Genomic DNA, 18,774 nt, shown 5'->3' on the forward strand with positions numbered 1-18,774 from the left:
AAAGCGATGAGAACATGTCATAATGCTGCCGGATCCTAAGTAGAGGTGCTTTGGTGAACTGGAGACTATGAAGCCCCTGAAAGAGATGGGATTGGATGAAGGGTAATTACAACCCAGAGCACAGGACACCTGTGCAGGGCAGGAAGGGGTCTGAGGAGCGCCAGGGGCCCGGGCATCTCCCAGACAAAGGTAAGAGGTGTGCAGCGAGGGGGGTTGTGTGAGGACGGGGTATCTGGGAACGCTAACCCAGGGCTGAGCGGGGGAACCTCACATGAAGCTAAGCTTCCTGAGGTTGCCCCGTGAACTCTGGACTTCAAACCTCACAACACACATGTTCTTTCTTTAAAAGCCTTTCAGCTGTGTCCTAATCTCCTCAGTGAACCCCACCTTCATCTCCGGTGACTCAACATCACCTCTTCCAGTTTCGTTTCCTCAGCAGGAAGTTGCTCAGAAAGTGGCCTTATTTCTGGGAACTCAGAAACTTATGTCTCCAGTGCTTCAATTTTCATATGACAATTTCCATCATCTCTTACACACTTGCTCCTCTGTTTCCAAATCTCATGAATTTTTTCTTAAAGCAGCAGCTCCAAATACCAGCATCCCAGAGCTTTCTATAACCTGGGCCTCCTGGCTTTGTTTGGCCTCCCGGGCTCTAAACTATCAGAGCTTAGCTGAGAGAAGTACTCATCAAAAAAAAAAAAATCACTTTTTTTTTTTGCAAGAGAAATTGCTTTATTGTTTCTTGTGGTCATACAAGTAATACAAGCTTACTGCAAAAAATTAGTAAAATTGGAAAATTCAGAAAAGTATCAAGATCATTCATAATGCTATAATCAAATACACCCACTGAAAACATTTAGGTCTTCTAGGAACCAACCACTTCAAAATGAAATTAAAGAAACCATACTAAGTACCATAACATAGAAACAAATATCTAGGAATGATAGGACAAAAGACATGAAAGGCCTGTTTAGGGAGAAATCATAAAACTTAATTACAGAGTCATAAAAGAAGACTTAAATTAATGGAGAGACACTCCAAGTTCATGGATTGGGATTCTCAAAGTTATATGGCTGTCATTCTTCCTCAACTAATTTATGTAATTCCAATCAAATGCCTCCTCATAGTTTGCGTGAAACTTTACAAATTAAGTGTAAAATTCACAGAGAAATAGGAAAGGACAAGAGAAGCCATGAATTTTGAGAAAAAGACAAGAGTTTTCTACAAGATATTAAGAATTCTTTTAAGACAAGGTAGTATTAACTCAAGAATACAAAAATAGACCAATGAAACAGAAGAGTCCAGAAACAGACTCACATATGTGAGCTCTAGTTATATATCAGAGGGCCTCACAGAGCAGTGACTGGGAGTATGGTTTTTTCAACAAATGCTATTTGGATAACTGGGCATCCACGTAGAACTAGAATTGGACCCCTACCTCACACTGTAAAAATAAATGCCTTTTGTTGCTTGTGTTTTGGTGTCATCTCTATGAACTCACTGCCAAATCCAATGTCATGAAGATTTCCTCCTATGTTTTCTTCTAGGAGTTTAACAGGTTCAGGTCTTACATTTAACTCTTTAATCCATTTTGAATTGATTTTTATGTGTGGTATAAAATGAGGGTCCAGTTTAATTCGTTTGCTTGTGGATATCCAATTTTCCCAACACCATTTGTTGAAGAGCTATCCTGATTCCATTGTGTGTTCTTGGTGAATATGCAGAGCACAGGCAACAAAAGCAAACCCAGACAAGCGAGACTGCCTCAAACTAAAAAGCTTCTGCACAGAAAATGAAACAGTCAATAGAGTAAAAAGGCAACCTATGGAAAGGGAGGACGTGTTTGCAAACCATAAACCAGATAAGGGGTTTATTTCTAAAATAATAGACATAAATAATTTATTAGTTTAGAAATTACTAATAGAACTCAATTATTTTTTGAGTTCCTACAACTTAATACAACTCAACAGCAAAACAAAAACCCCAAAAAACAAAAAAAACAAAACAAAACAACAAAAGGCCAACTAATAACCCTATTAAAAATGGGCCAAGCACTTAAATAGACATTTCTCCAAAGAAGATACACAAATGGCCAATGGGTATATGGAAAGATGCTCAACAGCCCTAATCATCAGGGAAAGGCAAGTCAAAACCATGAGCTATAACCTCACACCTGTTAGAATGGCTATTATACACACACAGGTAGGTGAGGATGTAGAGAAAAGGAAACCCTTGTACACTGTTGGTGCGAATTCAAAATGGTGCAGCCACTATGGAAAACAGTATGGAGGTTCCTCAAAAAATTAAAGAGTACTACCATATGATCTATGTGGCTTTTCAATTAAGCAACTAATTACTAATTCAATTAATCGAGTGATGACTGCAAATTGTTTACAACCATGAAACTCTCAGAAGACAACACTGTGGATTATCCACATGGTAAAATGAAATGCAGCCATCATACGTGGTGCCAAAATTCTCCTCTTAGCATGGAGTGACAATCTATGATAAATGTGGCAAAGCAGATAACGAAACTGGATAGGGAGCAGAATCCCATTTTTATAAAAATTGCATACACAGGGAGACAGGTAGAGTCAGAGAAAAGGCTGAAGAGACAGGCCCCAAATTTTAACAGGTGAGAGGAAGTGACTGGGGGAGTGATTTTTTTTAAGAATTATTTCTTCATTTTTCTAATGTTAAATAACCAAATATTTTCATGTAGGAAGAAGTTTGTACTCACAGGTCCCTAGAAGCAGAAGCTCAGCCCATCACACAGGGCCCCATAAGGAAGCTCCAGGGCGGTTCATGAGGCAGAGAAAGCGAGGGACAAACATGGGCAGGAAGTTTTATCATAGTTTTTGTGGCAGAGGCAAGGCAAAGCAGGGTAAGTAGGCTTAGGATTGGCTAGTTAGGATAATTACAGTGGGCTCTAGCGTGTAGGGACTGTCCCCCAGTTGTCTGGGACCTGGCCCTGGGGTGAGTAGGTTGAGTCCTAGGAAAGCTGATAAAGGAGTCAGTCGGCTCTGGATTGGCCTGGTTTGCATATGGAAAGAGAATTCTCCGTGAGCTATTGGTTCAGCTCTCTTCTGCCTGGGGAGGGGACTCTGCCTGGCGTTAGTTGTGGCTGTGGAAGGATCCAGGGCGCTGTCCCCTAGTCACGGAGCTGCTGCGTCTTGCGAGCACAGGTCATCCCGTTCTCTTCGCAGCTTTCTTAGAACTGAAAAAGGAAAGCACATGATCACAACGGAGAGCTGGTCGCGCCACCTTGGTCACGGGTCTCAGTGAGCATTTATGGTGGACACCGCGACATGCCACTTGGATGCTCCTCAAGGCAGGACGAGCAAGCCCCAGCTGCCGCAGAGGCTGTCAGCCCGCCGACTTCATCGGTCCGCGGCAGAGAGCCCCTCGCTCGCGGCCATGCCCCTTCCTGAGTTGCCCGCTTTCATTCAGGGACTGACCCACGCCGGGTATAAAGGCCTGACCGCTTCAGGCTGCTATAGGTCTACGCTGAAGGCCACTGGAGCCCTGGGGCTCCCCGGGGGAGAGGGCGGGGGTGAAGGGGGGTTGGCTGATGCTGTCATCCCAGCTGGACTTCGCCCCATGCTGGCGCCTGCTTCCTTCCCCTCAGTTCCACAGGTGCTGCTTCCAGGGGTTCTGTCCCGAAATATCCTGCACGCCCCACTCCCCTCACAGTCTGCTTCCCAGGGAACCCACCTATGACATCATCAATCCCCCAGCGTGAGAACGACCCCTACCCTGAGAGTGGAAAGATCCCAGTTCAGGAATTTCTGCCCCTACTTAGCTGTGTGACATAATCACCGTCACTCAGCTGCTCTGAGTCTCCCGTTTGTTTGTCACATCATGTGGGGAGGGCAGGGGGTGCAAGGTGGGCTGTTTAGCCAGCGGAATGAGTGCTAGCGCTGGCGTCCACCGACTTTGAATCCCAGCTCTACCACTCCCTGCTGAATGCCCTTGAATAGGTGGCTTCACCTCTCTGAGTCTCCTTTTCTCATCCATAAGATGGGAGTAGAAAGCCTATCTCATAGGGTGTTGTGAGGATTTAATAAAATAATGTGTGTAAAAGGGCTTAGGACAGACCTGAACCCAAAGCAAACATTCAATAAGCGGTGTTTGTAGTTATTCTTCTTCTTCTTAGGGGGATGAGCCAACTGGAGCTGTGAGAAAAGGGACCTAAAGCCAAGGCAGCATTAATTAAAGACTGAACTTGGAAGAAGAGATGTAAAAATTCTAGGAACCCTCTGCATGGGTCAAAATGACTGTCAACTACGAAGCACAGCCTGAAACTATATGAATGTGAGTGATTTCTGGCAAGAGGCGATTTCTTTGGAAACAATGGTTTCCAGCTACATGCCTCAAGCTGTGTGGAGGGCTGGGGGAAGGAGCACAGGGAGGAGGAAGCCGAGGGTCTCACCTGTATGTCCCAGGAGTCCACTGGAGACCCATCATGATTCTTAAAGCATGGGTAACTCAGCCAGGTTTCAGCCTCCTGTGCCAGCCGCTTCCAGCGACGGCTGTCTCCACCACCGACATTTCCTGTAGGGTCAGCTGGGTCCAGAATCACAGGCCTGAAGAGCAACATTGAGAGAGGGACAGGTGAGACGCTGGACTGTGTCTAGAGAGTCTAGATGCTCCTGGAAGAGCAAAACACGAGCCTGGGGCAGGATGGGACTCAGGGCAGGAGGAGGGGCACAGCAGGGGCTGCTCCCTTGGGCGTGGCCCTGGGTGCCCGGCTCAGTGGTGGGCAGTTAGCCCAGGAAAAGAAGCCTTGCACTTGGACCTTACAGACCTGAGTTTCTTTTCTTTTCTTTTTTTTTTTTTAAATTAAGGTTTATTGGGGTGACAATTGTTAGCAAAGTTATGTAGGTTTCAGGTGTACAATTCTGTAATACATCATCTATGTATCACATTGTATGTTCACCACCCAGACAGACCTGAGTTTCAATCTCACCTCCGCCTTTTATTCGTGGTGTGCTCTTGGGTAGGTCACGTGACCTTTCTAAGCCTCAGTTTCCTCATCTGTGAAATGGGGAGAGCTGAACATGCCAGCCTCAAAGGATGTAGTATGAAGATTGAGACAAGGCACGTGAAATGCTCAGCACAGTACTTGGAACATAATAAGGGGTCAGTTATAATGATCATTTTTACTATTATATTAGAATGTGTTCCTCTTAAAGCAAGCCTTTAATCCTTGGGAGCAATTATTATCATGGCTGTAGCTGTTATTTTAGATCAAATTTCCGCTTATTCCACTCATTTTCTGTTAAGGTTTGGACAAGCTCTTTACTTCTCAGAACGTTTGCTTACTCCTCTATAAGGTGGTTAGCCTGGTGCCTGCCTCACAGGGTTGGAGGGTGCTGTTTAAATCAGAGGGCAGCAGGCCAGCGCTTAGCACAGGGATTGACAACAGCAGATGGTCAATAAACATGGAGCCCTCCGACTTCCTCATTTCCAAGGCACCAGAGATGTATCCAGGGGTCCATCTATGTGGTGGGAGGGGGCTAAGCCCTGTGGGGATAGAGTACCTGGGTTTCTCAAGCTGCTTCATCAGGTAGTGACAAATAACAGGATTTTTAAAGTTGTAATACTTTGGCCAGTAGATCCAAAGCTGCTGGTAGCCCCGGACTAATTCCAAGACGGTCTTAAATCCCTGAGCCATGGTGAATTCTGGTTTCTCGCCTCCACGCTCCCAAGCATAGACTGTCAGGAGCTCCAGGGCGTATTGTGGTGGCAGGGACTCCCCACATTTCTCCTTAAACTGAGAAGAGGAAAAACAACCAGAAAAAGGAGTTTATCCAGCTTTGTGTAAAGCACATTTCCCATGGGCCTCATCCAGCCGACCGCTTAGTTTTGTAAACAGTTTTCTTGAAGCAAAATAACGGCCATTCATTTATGTATACAAGTAGTCTACGGCTGCTTTCATGCTACAAAGACAGAGTTGAATAGTTGGACAGAGACCGTGTGACCCCCAAAGTCTAAAATATATACTACCTAGCCATTTATGGAAAAAAATTCACCGACCCCTGATCAAGGGCTTGGACTCTGGATTCTGACTGATGTGGGTTCGAATCCTGGCTCCACCATTGTCTGATTCTGGGCAGACAACTCTTGGAGCCTCATTTTTCTCATCTGCCAAGTGAGTGGTCATAACAGCACCTATCTCATAAGGATATTATGAAAACTAACTGAGAGGAAGCACTTGTAGTATTCCTAAGTTCCTTATAGAAGTGAACAAAATTCCCTCTGGAGGAAGATATATCATCCAAAAGCTCAAATGATTTCACAAACGATTTCAAATACAATGACCGGGACAGACAACTGGTTTCTCACTAGTGACCCTGGAAGATGAAATGGTATATCCAATGTACTGAAATGACCACCGATCTAGTGAAAATACCCATCAACAATGAAGGCAATATTAAAATATTTTCAGATAGACAATCACTGAGAGAGTTTACCATCAGAAGACTGTCACCAAAGAAATCTTAAAGGACAAACTTCAGAGAGAAGGAAATTGATCCCAGATGGAAGGTTAGAGATGTAGGAAAGAACTGATGGTGAAGAAAGTGGTAAATATGTGGGTGGATTAAATGAACATATGCTTTCAGGTACTTGAAAATATAGAGACTTGAAATACACAACAAAAGAAGCATGTAAGTTGGAGGTAATGGTGATGGTGGTTAGTGGAGTTAAGTATTGTAAGGTTCCTGTATGATTTTAGAGAAGGAAGGAGAGAGAGAGAGAGAGAGAGAGAGAGAGAGAGAGAGAGAGAGAGAGAGAGAGAGAGGAAGGAGGAAGGAAGGAAGGAGGGAAGGAGGAAACAATACTTTGCAGGACTGTCTTGCTCATTGTAAACCAACTAGTATTTCTGGCTTCTTTCCACTAATTATCAGTAGCATTTTTGTCCCCATCACCATGGTTACCAAAAACGTTCTCATGAATTTTCAATATGTCCTTGGGGGCAGTGTTATGCTTGTCAAGAACTACTTTTGAAAGTTCAAAAATGCTCAGGTTCCACGATCAAAGTTCCTGGAACAGCAAACTGAGACGTCTAGCAGATATATGATTATCTTGCTTTTAAAGTAGGAAGGTTATCCTTAATTACTTTCTTTCACTCATTCATCCCTCCAAAAATAGACAGAATGCTTCTTATATATCAGGCAAACGCTTGAGTCAGAAGACCCAAAGCCAACTTTTCATTCTGTTACTTACTAGCTGCAAGAGCCATCTGACTCTTAGTTTCTCTTCCTGTAAAATGGGTTTAATAGCAATATTTACCCTTATCCGGCTCACAGAATCACCATGAAGATTAAAGAAAATATAGGACATTGAAAAGTAAACAGAAACGCATATCTCATCCATGAAAGATTAAAAGTAATGAGCCTGGCACAGGCTAAGCACGTGATACACATTTGCTTTTCTGATGTGGGCTTTTGTGGTGGCTCAGCGAAGTCACATTTATTAGGACCAACTGTATGCTAGGCACTGTGTTACGTGCTTTTCTGTTGCTATGCCATGTTACTCTTTGCAAATGAGAAAACAGGAAGCACAGAGATAAGGCAGCAAAGAAGTGAACAGAAGGTGTGTGTGTGTGTGTGTGTGTGTGTGTGTGTGTGTGTGTGTGTGTGTGAAACAATCAAGAAAGACCCATGGTTCTGGCCAGAGTACCTGGAAGGATGGAGTTGCCATTTCCTGAGACAGGGAAGACCAGGGGACCCAGATACCCTGGGCCCACGGGCACCTGCCCCTCCCCCCTCCTTCCTCCCCTCCCCCCTTCTACCTCTCCCCTTTTTCTTCCTCTCAACTTCTCCCTCCTTGTTCCTGTACACTCTCCTCCTCCTTCCTCTATCCCTCCTTCTGCCTCATCTCCCTCCACCTTGTCGTCTACCCTCCCTTTTCTTTCCTTCTCTCCTGCTGCCTCCTCCTCCTCCCCTCCCCCCCTCCGCTGCTCTGGCCTGCGGTCTGGACCCTGGACCGACAGCCATACCGTTTGGTACCAGTGCTTGACTAGGCGGATGAGGCTCTTGAGTTTGGTTGGACGCTGCCTCAGGAAGGCTCGCTGCAGCTCCGTGAAGCAGGTGGAGAACTCCCCCTCTTTCTTCAGATGTTCGCACGCTTGGATGAGATCGACGTAGATTTGGGAGTTAGGTATGGAGTTGTCCGTCACCTGATCTGCTAGGGAGGAATCCATCATTCTAAGGTGTCAGCTGTTCTCTGAGGTTCTTTTAGTTGCTCTGGGGAGACAGGCTCACTGGGGGCAGTGGGAAGGGCAGCAGGCTTAGAGCCAGGGGGCCCAAGGGCCACCCCCAGTCCCTCCTTCCCCATCTCCACTGCCATCACGCTGTCCATGCCACCGTCATCTCTCACCTGGACTATGGCGGAGTCTTCTTGCTGGTTCCTGTAGAGCCCGTTCTCAACCTAGCACCCAGAGCGGCCCTTTAAAATCTGATCATGTCACTTCTTGTTTCCCCTGACTTCTAGGATAAAATCGAAGTCCCCATGGTGGCCTCTGAGGTTTGGTGTCATCTGTCTCCTGCCACCTCTCCCTTCTCACCTCCCAACTTGTTCCACTTGCACTTACTCCCCTGCCCTTTTCTGTCTTCATCAAATTTGCCAAGCTCATTCCTGTCGCAGGGCCTTTGCACTTGCTGCTTCCTTTTCCTGGAACGCCCGGATCTTCCCATGGTTGACTCCTTCTCATCCCATGGGCCTAGGCTCGGATGTCACCCCCTCATCACCCTGTCTGAAAAAAACATCTAACCCTCATCACCTTGTTTAATTTTTGTCACAGCAAGTATCACTGTATTCATGTTGTTTATATGTTTATTGTCATGCTCCGGGAGAGAGGTTCCTTGTCTGGCTCATTCACAGCCATAGACTAGGGCCCAGCACACCGTAGGTGCTCAATGGATAATCTGTTGTTATGGCTGTTGTTGGGTGTTTCTGTCCTCATCTATTTCCCACACTACAGTCAGGGCCATCCTAAAACACACATCTGAGTATGTTACTTGCTCGCTTGTCGCCTTTCCAAGGCTCTGCATTGTGTTCAGGAGAAATGCATCTCCCAGCTTACAGGCTTCTGCAGCGGTCCTGGCTCACTTCTCAGTCATTTGCCCCTTGCCCTCCCCCCTCCATTCACCCTCAGCATCCGGTAGTTCCCCCACTACACAGCGATCTTTTCCAACCTCTAGGGCCCTGCCTGTGCTGTTCCCTCTGCGTGTTGTGCCCTTTCTCCCCTTCTCTCCCTTATTATTTTGGGATCCATTGTTCCCTCGCACCCAACACAGGACATGGCGACCAGGAGATATTCCCAAACTTTTTCATTTCTCGGTGCCTCCAGAGTTTTAATGTTTTTCTCACGGGTCCCCTAGGCCAAAAGAAATCCCTAACAGTTCTGTTAATTAAGTAGCTCAGTCCGTACAACTTAATAATAGCAGTTTGCATGGTATCAGACAGATGTCGCTGTTTCCTTCAGCAATTTAAAATCTAAACTATCCCAACTCACCCCTGACAGTTAGTTCACTGGGGTGCCTTGGTGCACAGCTGGGGCCCTCACAGTTTTGAACACCTACTATGTGCCAGACCTTGTGTAAGAATTGAAGGTAGATGATCGTTTAATACTTAAAATAATAATGTGATGCGGCTAGTGTGGTTTGACCAGTTTCGCTAATGTGGGAGGTGAGCCTCTAAGAGGTTATGCTTCCCGTCCACACTACCCATGAATCCCAACCCTCGGTGTAAGTTTGATGAGGTTTTTCTCATGCTTTGAGTAAAAGATGAAATTAACCTATTGACTTCATGCCAGATCTAGGCTGTCTCATTTTGAGAAAGATAAAACACTTTGCCACAAGTAGACCTGGTTAGTAAGCCTGGCAAGCTTCCTCAGAAATGTCTTGCTCCCAAATTGTGCCAGTTTGTTGTTTAATGTCACTCCTGTGGTTGCTCTGCTCAGACTCTTGTTCCAGGAGAGAGTCTAAGATCTCCTCCCCACTTGGAAGGGATGCCCTGTTTGGGGAGGACTTGAGCAGTGGGAGATTCCTTCTCAGAGATATGAAAAGAGAGAGAAAAGAAGCGCTGACATAGGACAGAGGCTGAAACCCCACGTGCCTGGGGGTGCTTACCCAGGACATCAAAGGCGGGCAGTACATCAAATTCCACCCCATCGCGGATCGTAGGGGACTTGAGCACAAAGCCGAGTGCACGGGGGTTCGTCCATCTATGATTCTGGACCTCAAACTCTACGGCAAATGTTTCCTCTCTTTGACAGGCTTCCAGCTGTTTCCTGATTTCCTGGATGAACTCTCCTCTGCGATCAAACTGCTCCTGAAAACTTCTGAGGGGGCTGAGGAAGACGACGAGGTCAGCATCAGAGCGGCCTCTGAGGGTCGTGCCTTTGCCTGAGGAGCCGCCCTAAAATAGACCAGGAGAATGAGAACTCACGTTTATTGAGACGAGCCTCCCTAAATAAAGCGATGGGAGCGATCACTAACATCCTTGAGCCCCCCAGCGGTTCTGAGCGCATTCACAGTCTTAACTCCTATAAAGCTCCCAAAGGCTCTGTAATTTAGGTGCTATGACCGTTCATCCGCACTGATGGCTAAACAGATGCTCAGAGAGATTATACATCAGCCCAACCGCATCGCTTGTAGGGGGCAGGGGTGCAATTCAAACGCTGGCTGCCTTGTTCTAGAGTCTGTGTTCTTCACTCCCTGGCCTTTACTATCTTATTATGTGCTATAGATTGGCCCAGGCTGGGTGGTTTACTTAATCAGCATAGCTCTATAAGGTGTTGGGAATTATGAATAAGGAAACTGCGGTGAAGAGAGGTTAAGTCGCTTGCTCAAGGTTTCACAACCAGTAGCTGCTATCTGCTTTCAAAACTCAGACTCTTTAAAAAAAATTATTAAATGTATGGGGGGTTACATGGGTTAATAACATTACATAAATTTCAGGTGCACAACTTTATAATAGAGTATACATCTGTATACTCTACTGTGTGCTCACCACCCAAAGGTGACCTCCTTGTATCACCTTGTATCTGACTCCCTTTATCTTTTTCATCCTACCCCCAACCCCCACTCCCCTCTGGTAACCACCCTTCTGTCAAAACTAATACTCTTAATCAGCTCGTGACACTGTAGAAACGTTAAGTCCCCAGCCTGGCCATTAATGAGCACATTGTTGATCAGAGCTGGACCTTAGTTTCCCTATCTCTGAAATGGATGTGGCCTGGGACGGTGGTTCATGAACTTCGCCTGGGCATTTGTTAAAAAATTGCAGGCGTAGAATCCCACCCCGGAGTCTATTTTCACGAGCTGTGGTCATAATTTTGGTATGGATAAATCAGAAGCCACCAGTCCCAAAGGTCTCAACCGTTTGCTCTCTTGTTCTCTGTGTGAACCCTTGCCCATTCAGTCACCCGCTCCCCAGCCTGGTAGGCGGGCTCACCTTCACGACTTTGGACACCCGGACGGAGTGGGAGGCATGTTGAAAACACTTCTTCTTCAGGAAACTGCAGATAGAGTCGATGGCTTGTTTGACCTGCGAGCGGAAACGCTTGTCTGGTAGCAGGTGGTCGTGGATGAATTTGTCCAAGTTCCTGGCCGGGGTATTGCAGAGCTCCATGGTGACACTGGGGCAGAGATAGGAGAGAGCCAGCAGCCGGCTGCACAGCTGGCTCCAGGAAACCGTTAGCCTCTCTCTCTCCTGCTGCCCGAGTGGAGTTGGTTTCGTTTCCTGGGAAGGGAGGAGCTATGTCCTCAGCTCTTTGCTTCTTAGCAAATCAAGCGCTCCTGAAATCTCGGAGCAGCATCTACTCTCTGCTCTCCCAGCCTGTTCTACTTTCCGAAACTTACTCTCTGTCTTTAACATCAGGCCTTTCTTCAGACTGTCCTCTGTATATGTTGCTTTGTAAGTCCCATTAGTACCGCCCCCAATAGAAATCATAATTCAAAACTGATTTTGGGTTTCCTTCTACTTGTATTTTTTTGGTTGGTGTTGGTGCTGACAAAATTGTTTTATAGTCTCCTGCGATCTTTCCCGCAGTACACGCATATCGCAAAAAGACAAAAAAAAAAAAAAAAAAAAAAGTCAGAAAAATCAAGAAGCATAGAGACCCATCCGTAACCCTAAACCTCAAAGACTACTGCTATGAACATTGTGGTATAGACCTTTTCAGATGTTTTTCTAGGTTAACACACATACCTACACACAAACATTCATGGTTCTCTTTTCTTTTTTTTTTTTCAATGGCTCCACACTATATTTTTTTCCTTTTGAATCATAGACTTTATTTCTTATAGCAGTTTGAGGTTGACAGAAAAATTGAACAGCAAGTACAGAGTTCCCATGTGTCTCTTCTCCTTCCACCATAATTTCCCCAATTAACGTTGGCGTATGTGACACATGATGGATTGATATTGATACACTATTAACTAAAGTCCATGGTGTCCATTAGCTTCACTCTGTGTGGTTCATTCTGTGTGTTTGCCCAAAGCATAATGTCATGTATCCACCATCACAGAATCATACAGATGGTTTCACTGCTCTAAAAACCCCTTTGCTCCACTTCTCCATGCGCCTCGGTTTAGATCTGTCTTCTTTTCTAATATGTGCATTCCATGCCAAAAGTTTCTCTCTAAGTACTGCTTTCATTGTATCCTGCTGCATCCTGCAATTTTAACTGGTTGTTTTTCCATTGTCAGTTAGTGCAAAATATTTTTAAATTCCTCGACCCATGTGTTAGTTAGAAGTGTGTTATTTAATCTCCTAATATTTGGGAATTTCCCAGAAAACTTTCTCTTTTTTTTAAAGATTTTTTTAAAAATTATTATTGGGAAAGGACTTTTTCTTAGTTTGTGGAGGGCGCAGCTCAGCTCCAGGTCCAGGTCCAGTTGCCGCTGTTAGTTGCGAGAGGTGCAGCCCACCATCCCTTGCGGGAGTTGAGGAATCGAACTGGCAACCTTGTGGTTGAGAGCCCACTGGCCCATGTGGGAATCGAAGCAGCCCTCTTCGGCATTAGGAGCACGGAGCTCTAACCGCCTGAGCCACCGGGCAGGCCCCCGAGAGCTTTCTTTATATTATTGAGTTCTTATTCAGTTCTATTGTGGTAGAGAGCACACTTTGATGACATGTGTCCTTTGGAATGCGTTAAGGTGTGTTTTATGGCCCACAATGTGGTCAGTCTTGGTGAATGTCTCATGTGAGGTTGAGAAGACTGTGTGTTCTGTTCCTGTTGGACGGAGTAGCATACAGATGCCAAGTAGCTATTTTTCTTAACCAGCTCAGCCATTGGCCCTCCTCACTCCTGTATAACATGGTGACTTATGATCAAGGCAAAATGTAACCATGGAGTGACCACCTGTCTATGGAACATTCACTTTGCCCACCAGTTGGATCGTATGTATATAAAAGATTCTGTTTGCTCCCAAATGCCTTTATGGCAATTGTACTTGCTAATGAAATGTATATTTTTGACTAAATACAGAGGGTGCCAACACCATGTATATACATTTTAAGAAAGGAAAAAACTGTATTAAAATTGTAATACTCAATACATACCAATAACAAAAGATGAATACAAGTCATGTGTATACATTGTTTTGGCACCCCGGGTATATATAAATAGAGCCAACATAAGTACAAAAGAGATCTGTCCTGGGGCCGGCCCGGTGGCTCAGGCGGTTGGAGCTCTGTGCTCCTAACTCCGAAGGCTGCCGGTTTGATTCCCACATGGGCCAGTGGGCTCTCAAACCACAAGGTTGCTGGTTCGACTCCTGCAAAGAATGGTGGGCTGCACCCCCTGCAACTAGTAATAGCAAATTTGTCTGGAGCTGAGTTGCGCCCTCCATAACTAAGACTGAAAAGACAACAACTTGACTTGTAAAAAAGAAAAGTCCTGGAAGTACACACTGTTCCCCAGTGGAGTCCTGTTCCCCTTCCCCAATAAAACCTTAAGAAAAAAAAAGAGAGAGAGATCTGTCCTTAGAAAACCAACATTGATTTTGGAAGCCATCAAGTTTCAGAAGACATTGCCTAGAATCAGGTAAGAATTATTAGGTAACTGTAAAAGGCTGAGGAAATAATTAGAAAACTCCAGAATTATGCTTTCATGTGTTTGCAGGTGGCTTTAAGTTCTTGTTCTCTTTAAAGAAACAGGAACAGGAAACTTTGAGATGGCTCATCCTTGTGTGTTTTGTACAAGACAGACGTGCAGGATTCCAGTCAGGGGGTCTAGGTTTTTCTTAGACAACTGGGAAATTAAGGCACATTTGTGGGCCCTGGCAATCACGTTAGAGGATCATGGTACTCTGACGTCCTGCCATGAAGCACCACAGGGGCAAGTGACTTGCTCAAGATCCTACAGCAACATTGGGCCCGAGCCCAGAGCAAGCAAAATACACCTCTTAGGCACATGCATGGCAGTGTGTGTTTCCATGGTGTTGGGATGTACTGTTTACCTTTATTAGGCCAACGCCCCTGGCATATCTGATTGAGCTGAGGAGAGGCCAGCCCAGTGGGTCCCAGAGCACTGATTAATCCACTTGGCGGTGGTCCCAGCTTATACTGCTTTCACCGAGAACCACCAGCCCCTTGATCTCCCCCGCTTCCCTGGGCCTCACCTTTGTCCGTCCTGATAGGAGACTACACCTTGGTACCTTGGTCTCCATTTTCCAGGTGAGGAAACTGAGACTCAGCGAGGTTAGTTTCCAGAGCTAGAAAGTGAGTCAGGATCTGACTGCTGGACACAAATGGGTTAAAAAGCTGGTGTGCTGTTTTGGTCTGGTGTTTTCGACCACACCCTATTGCCTCTTGTATCTCAGGGGAGGCTGGGGGTAGGGTGGGGGGTAGTAATTAGCCAAGTCAGGTGTCCCGATAATTCTGAAAACTTTCCTCAGTGTATATTCATCTCCGCTTCTTCGGCATGTCCCCATGCTTGCGGAAGGAGATCAACCATTTTAGAGATGGAAATTAGGGTTCTCTTCACCTGCCCATGAATGACTGGTGGTGGCTGCCTAGAATGCTGTGTTGAACAGCATTCAGTGGGCCTGTGGGAAAGCTACCATATTGATTAGTGATGTCTGCCATGAGCGCAAGGAAAGAGAGTGGCAACAAGTGTCTCCTGCCATTCCTGGGAAGCCTGTATGGCCCTAATCGGCACCTCTTTCCACCTGGTGGCATCTGGCTGAGTTGTAGCAAAAATAGGGCTTTAAGGCAGTGGTTTGCAAAGTCATGCTGGAGGCAGAAGCACAGACGTCAACCAGGAAATTTTCAAATATATACCTTGTCCCCAGGACATAGCAGATCTGATGGGAGTGGGGAAGTGGTGGGGAGACCATAGGTGGTTTGAAAAAGAAAAAATCTCCCCAGGTGATTCTAATACAATGACTCATGCCCCAACATTGAGACCTGCCCTTTTGGGGTAAGAAAAGGAAATGGTCCCTAACTTGGCCTAGAAGAGAAGTTTCTGTTGGATGGAACTGACAGCTCTTTCTGGGAAGTAACCATCATTCCTAATAAATTGTCTAAGTACTTTTGGGATCGATTACAGTGAGATTAAGACTCCATCTGGGACATTAGCTACCTACTCAGCTCCCCTTGAGAATCTCGAGTGAGGGGCCATCTGTGAAGCCTCATCGCAGGGTGGAAGATGCTAGAATACAAAGGAGGTGTTCGAAGATCCACACCCGTGTTAATCAGTGTGTTAAGAGCACTGCACAGGGAGTCCAACAATCTAGCTCCCTTTCCAGTACTGCTGCCATGAGACGTTGGATGTGCCATTCCCTTCTCTGAGCTTTGGTCAATCAGTCAAATAAATTCTTCTCAATCAGTCAAATAAATGTGTCGATTGAACTAGGCCCTGGATCAACTCTACCATCTCTTTCAGCCTTGACATTGTCTGATTCTATAACCATTTGGGACTTTTCCGCAAGGTTGGGGTAGGAGACAGTAGATGAGGATGTGGTCTGCCTGTTGGGTGGGCACCAGCAAAAAGCACTCTTCTAAGAGGGTGTGGGCTCAGCCAAGTTGCCTTCAGCCTACCTGCCCAAGATGAAATCCACCAGAAAGCAAACTCCACGTGGGCAGAGAGACCACACCTTCCTGTTCACCTCCATTTCCCCTGGGGCTGGAACATAGTAGAAGCTCATTAAATACTGACCGTCCAAGGAGCCTCATGGATCCTGGTGGAGAGAAAGAACTTCCAGAAACCAGAAAGGAAGAGTGCAGGCCACCAGCTTTCCTGGCTATTGCTACTTTATTTTTTGCTACATCATCACAAAGAAAGGCGGTTGGACGGTTCTGCATGCACCGGAGGGTGTGTATTCTAGGCAGGGAGGCAGTTACGTTTGTAGGAGAGCGGAGACAGCGAGTGCCCAGGCTGCCGGCATTGCCAGCTTGCCGCGTGCTGATTCCAGCGCTAATACCAGCGTCAGGCGTGGGCGACGCAGCCAGCATGCTTTCTCCTAAGGGCAAACCCTGGAAAGGAGGTGGGCTGAGAGTGGGTGCCCGGGGGACTGACGGGGAGCGAGGGGTCGGGAGGCAAGATGGCCGCTCAGGAGCTGCGGGCCGTCTTGGGGATCTTGATGTTTAGAAAATGGTTATTCAAGGCCAGAAATCAGTGACTTTCAATGAACTGTGCAGAGAGCTGGGGGTGGAGCACACTGCAAGAGAAGGTTAAAAGGTGTGTGTTTGGAGAAAGTGAGACTTTGACTGTCCATCTGATGACGTCTATAGATAATGGGGGGGGGGGACGGGGGAGGCAGGGGAGGGTTGTACAGAAGTTGGGAAAAACCAAGCCTTTCTCAACACAGCACTGAAGAATGATCCAACCCAACCTCAAATTTACGTTTGTCCTCATTGCTTTTTGCTCCTTAATTTTTTTTTTTTTTTTTTTAAGGAAAAAGACTGATTCATGATGGAACAGTTGACATCAGGGCCTCTCAGTCTCTAAAGTTTTAGATCCCTGATGATGGCATTTTATTCGTCTGATACACTTGGAGAAGGGGTTGCAAGAGATGAGAGAGAGATTGAGACAGAGAGATTGAGGGGGTTCTGAGGGAGAAACGGGGCGAGAGTAAAGGAGCAGAGAATCAGGGTCTGGGATGGGTCCGAGCTTCATTTAACTAAGAGCAGAGGACATGAAACCTAAATGCCGAGGCTTTGGCAGGCCCCCCTCGGACCCAGAGCTCTGGTTTCTGAATACCCTCTGCGCCCACTTGGGGAGGCCAGGGTGAAAAGGCCCCTCAGTGGGGCATCTACACAGCCTGCGGGCTGCCGCCATGTGCCCTGCGCCCGGGGACACACCGGCAGCCCACCTGAGCCCCCAGGCCACCTGGCTCTGCCAACAGGAGAAGGGGGTGGTTTGAACAAGCGCCGGCCTAAATGGAATTTCAGAGTTTTGCCAGTTTCTCAACGTTTGCTGGTCAGGCTGGTGAGAGGCGTTGAGGGCGGAAGGCTGTGTTAGGAGATTTTTTGCTTTTGCTATGTGACCCCCTTAGAGAGGGAACGAGGAGAAGGGGAGAGAGATGGGGGCAGAGAAAAGAGGTGAGAGGGTGAAAAGGGGAGTGTGGTGTGGTGTCAGGGACAGGAAAGGGAAAAAGGAGGAGAGAGAAGCAGGGGTGGTGGGGGATGGTAGAGAACGGGTGTTGTTGTTTTTGCTAGTAAGCAAACAGGTGACATCCTGAAGAGGGGTTACTGAGTCCCTTTGTGTATTCCACGTGTCCATTTCTTGAAGCATTTGGGAGCTGGGAGACTCTGTCCCTAGTCACCAGGGATTTTGAACATGGTGGCGTTTTCCTGGCAATTGGGGTACATATGTGGAAAGGTGGTGGGAAACTGGGAGCTCTGTTTCTGCCTCAAGACAAGGTCCTCACAGCCTTGTCAGGTGTGTTGACCCCTAAGGCGACACGCAGACAGCAGACACGACACCGTAAATGCTAGTTGTGTATGTGTGCACCTGTTCAAGGCCAGGAGGGTCTGAAAAACAGTCCTACATGCTGCAGAACGTTTGTAATGACCCCAACTGGAAGGTGGCTAAACGAACACCCTCCTTGTAAAAGTCTCCCCACCCCTGTCCTTACTGCCCCATCCTGGAGGGACCAGACACGGGCTGTGCTCAGGGCCCGCGTCCCAGCATCACGGAAGGAGGAGAAGGTCTTTGGCGGCAGTGCCCACAGTGAGGGGGAGACCTCCAGGGCAGGCTCTGGGAGGGTGGCAGGGGGTGGGGTGGGGAGGTGCAGAGAAGAAACACCAGAGTGCACCGGGGCAGGCTGGGGAGGGGGTGCGGTGACCAGGGCAGCGGGTGGGGACTTGGCACCATCCTAATCGCTGGACACGTGGTTCTCGTTCTGTAGCTGGTGCCAGCGCTCGATCTTCTTGTCCTTGTTTTTCAGACACTCATACCAGTGTTTCAAGCGCTCTCCCTTGGCCGAGATCCCCAGCTGGCAGCCTCCTGGATGACAAGGGAAGATAGGGACACCGGTCAGCATGGAGGGACGCGTGGGGCTCTCCTTCTGGACCCAAATGCCTAGGTGGGGGAAAAACTGCCACCAAGCAGTGACTCCCCCCCCCCTTACCCTCTCCTGGGATCCGTTCTCTATGGAAGATGGTTAGGATATTATTACTACTGGGCTTTTCTACTCAAGAACCTTTGGTGGCTCCCTACTATAGCACCAAGTCATAACTTCACTGTCTACTTTTGGAGACCTTTTATAAATCACCACTCACTCCCGGAAACGTATCTCCCACAACTGTTGG

At 47.0% G+C, this 18,774-nt stretch overlaps 2 protein-coding genes across 8 annotated transcripts in view; both read right to left on the reverse strand.

Moving 5' to 3' along the window:
- Positions 1 to 706: 706 nt before the first annotated feature.
- Positions 707 to 11,892, reverse strand: OAS1 (2'-5'-oligoadenylate synthetase 1). 2 transcript variants are annotated; one of them, XM_019734133.3, is made up of 6 exons: positions 11,467 to 11,889; positions 10,140 to 10,428; positions 8,006 to 8,190; positions 5,544 to 5,776; positions 4,433 to 4,586; positions 707 to 3,217 (listed from the first exon to the last, which is right to left on the reverse strand). In XM_019734133.3, exons 1-6 carry the CDS (start codon positions 11,641 to 11,643, stop codon positions 3,212 to 3,214), a joined length of 1,044 nt encoding a protein of 347 aa, XP_019589692.3. In that variant the 5' UTR covers positions 11,644 to 11,889; the 3' UTR covers positions 707 to 3,211. The 2 variants fall into 2 exon arrangements, with proteins under 2 accessions (XP_019589692.3, XP_088657129.1); XM_088801003.1 differs by having other exon boundaries at positions 713 to 3,217; positions 8,006 to 8,193; positions 11,467 to 11,892.
- A 4,348-nt stretch (positions 11,893 to 16,240) lies between these two features.
- RPH3A (rabphilin 3A) overlaps positions 16,241 to 18,774 on the reverse strand; it is a 216,738-nt gene continuing 214,204 nt past the window's right edge. For all 6 annotated transcript variants that reach the window (XM_074321945.2, XM_088801007.1, XM_088801006.1 and 3 more), the window contains one exon: positions 16,241 to 18,469. In XM_074321945.2, the coding sequence (XP_074178046.2) occupies positions 18,339 to 18,469 (131 nt within the window). In that variant the 3' untranslated portion in view covers positions 16,241 to 18,338. The remainder of the gene's footprint in view (positions 18,470 to 18,774) is intronic.

Source organism: Rhinolophus sinicus, chromosome 9, assembly GCF_057876585.1.
Source record: "Rhinolophus sinicus isolate RSI-liver-muscle chromosome 9, RSI-T2T, whole genome shotgun sequence".
Taxonomy (NCBI): domain Eukaryota; kingdom Metazoa; phylum Chordata; class Mammalia; order Chiroptera; family Rhinolophidae; genus Rhinolophus; species Rhinolophus sinicus.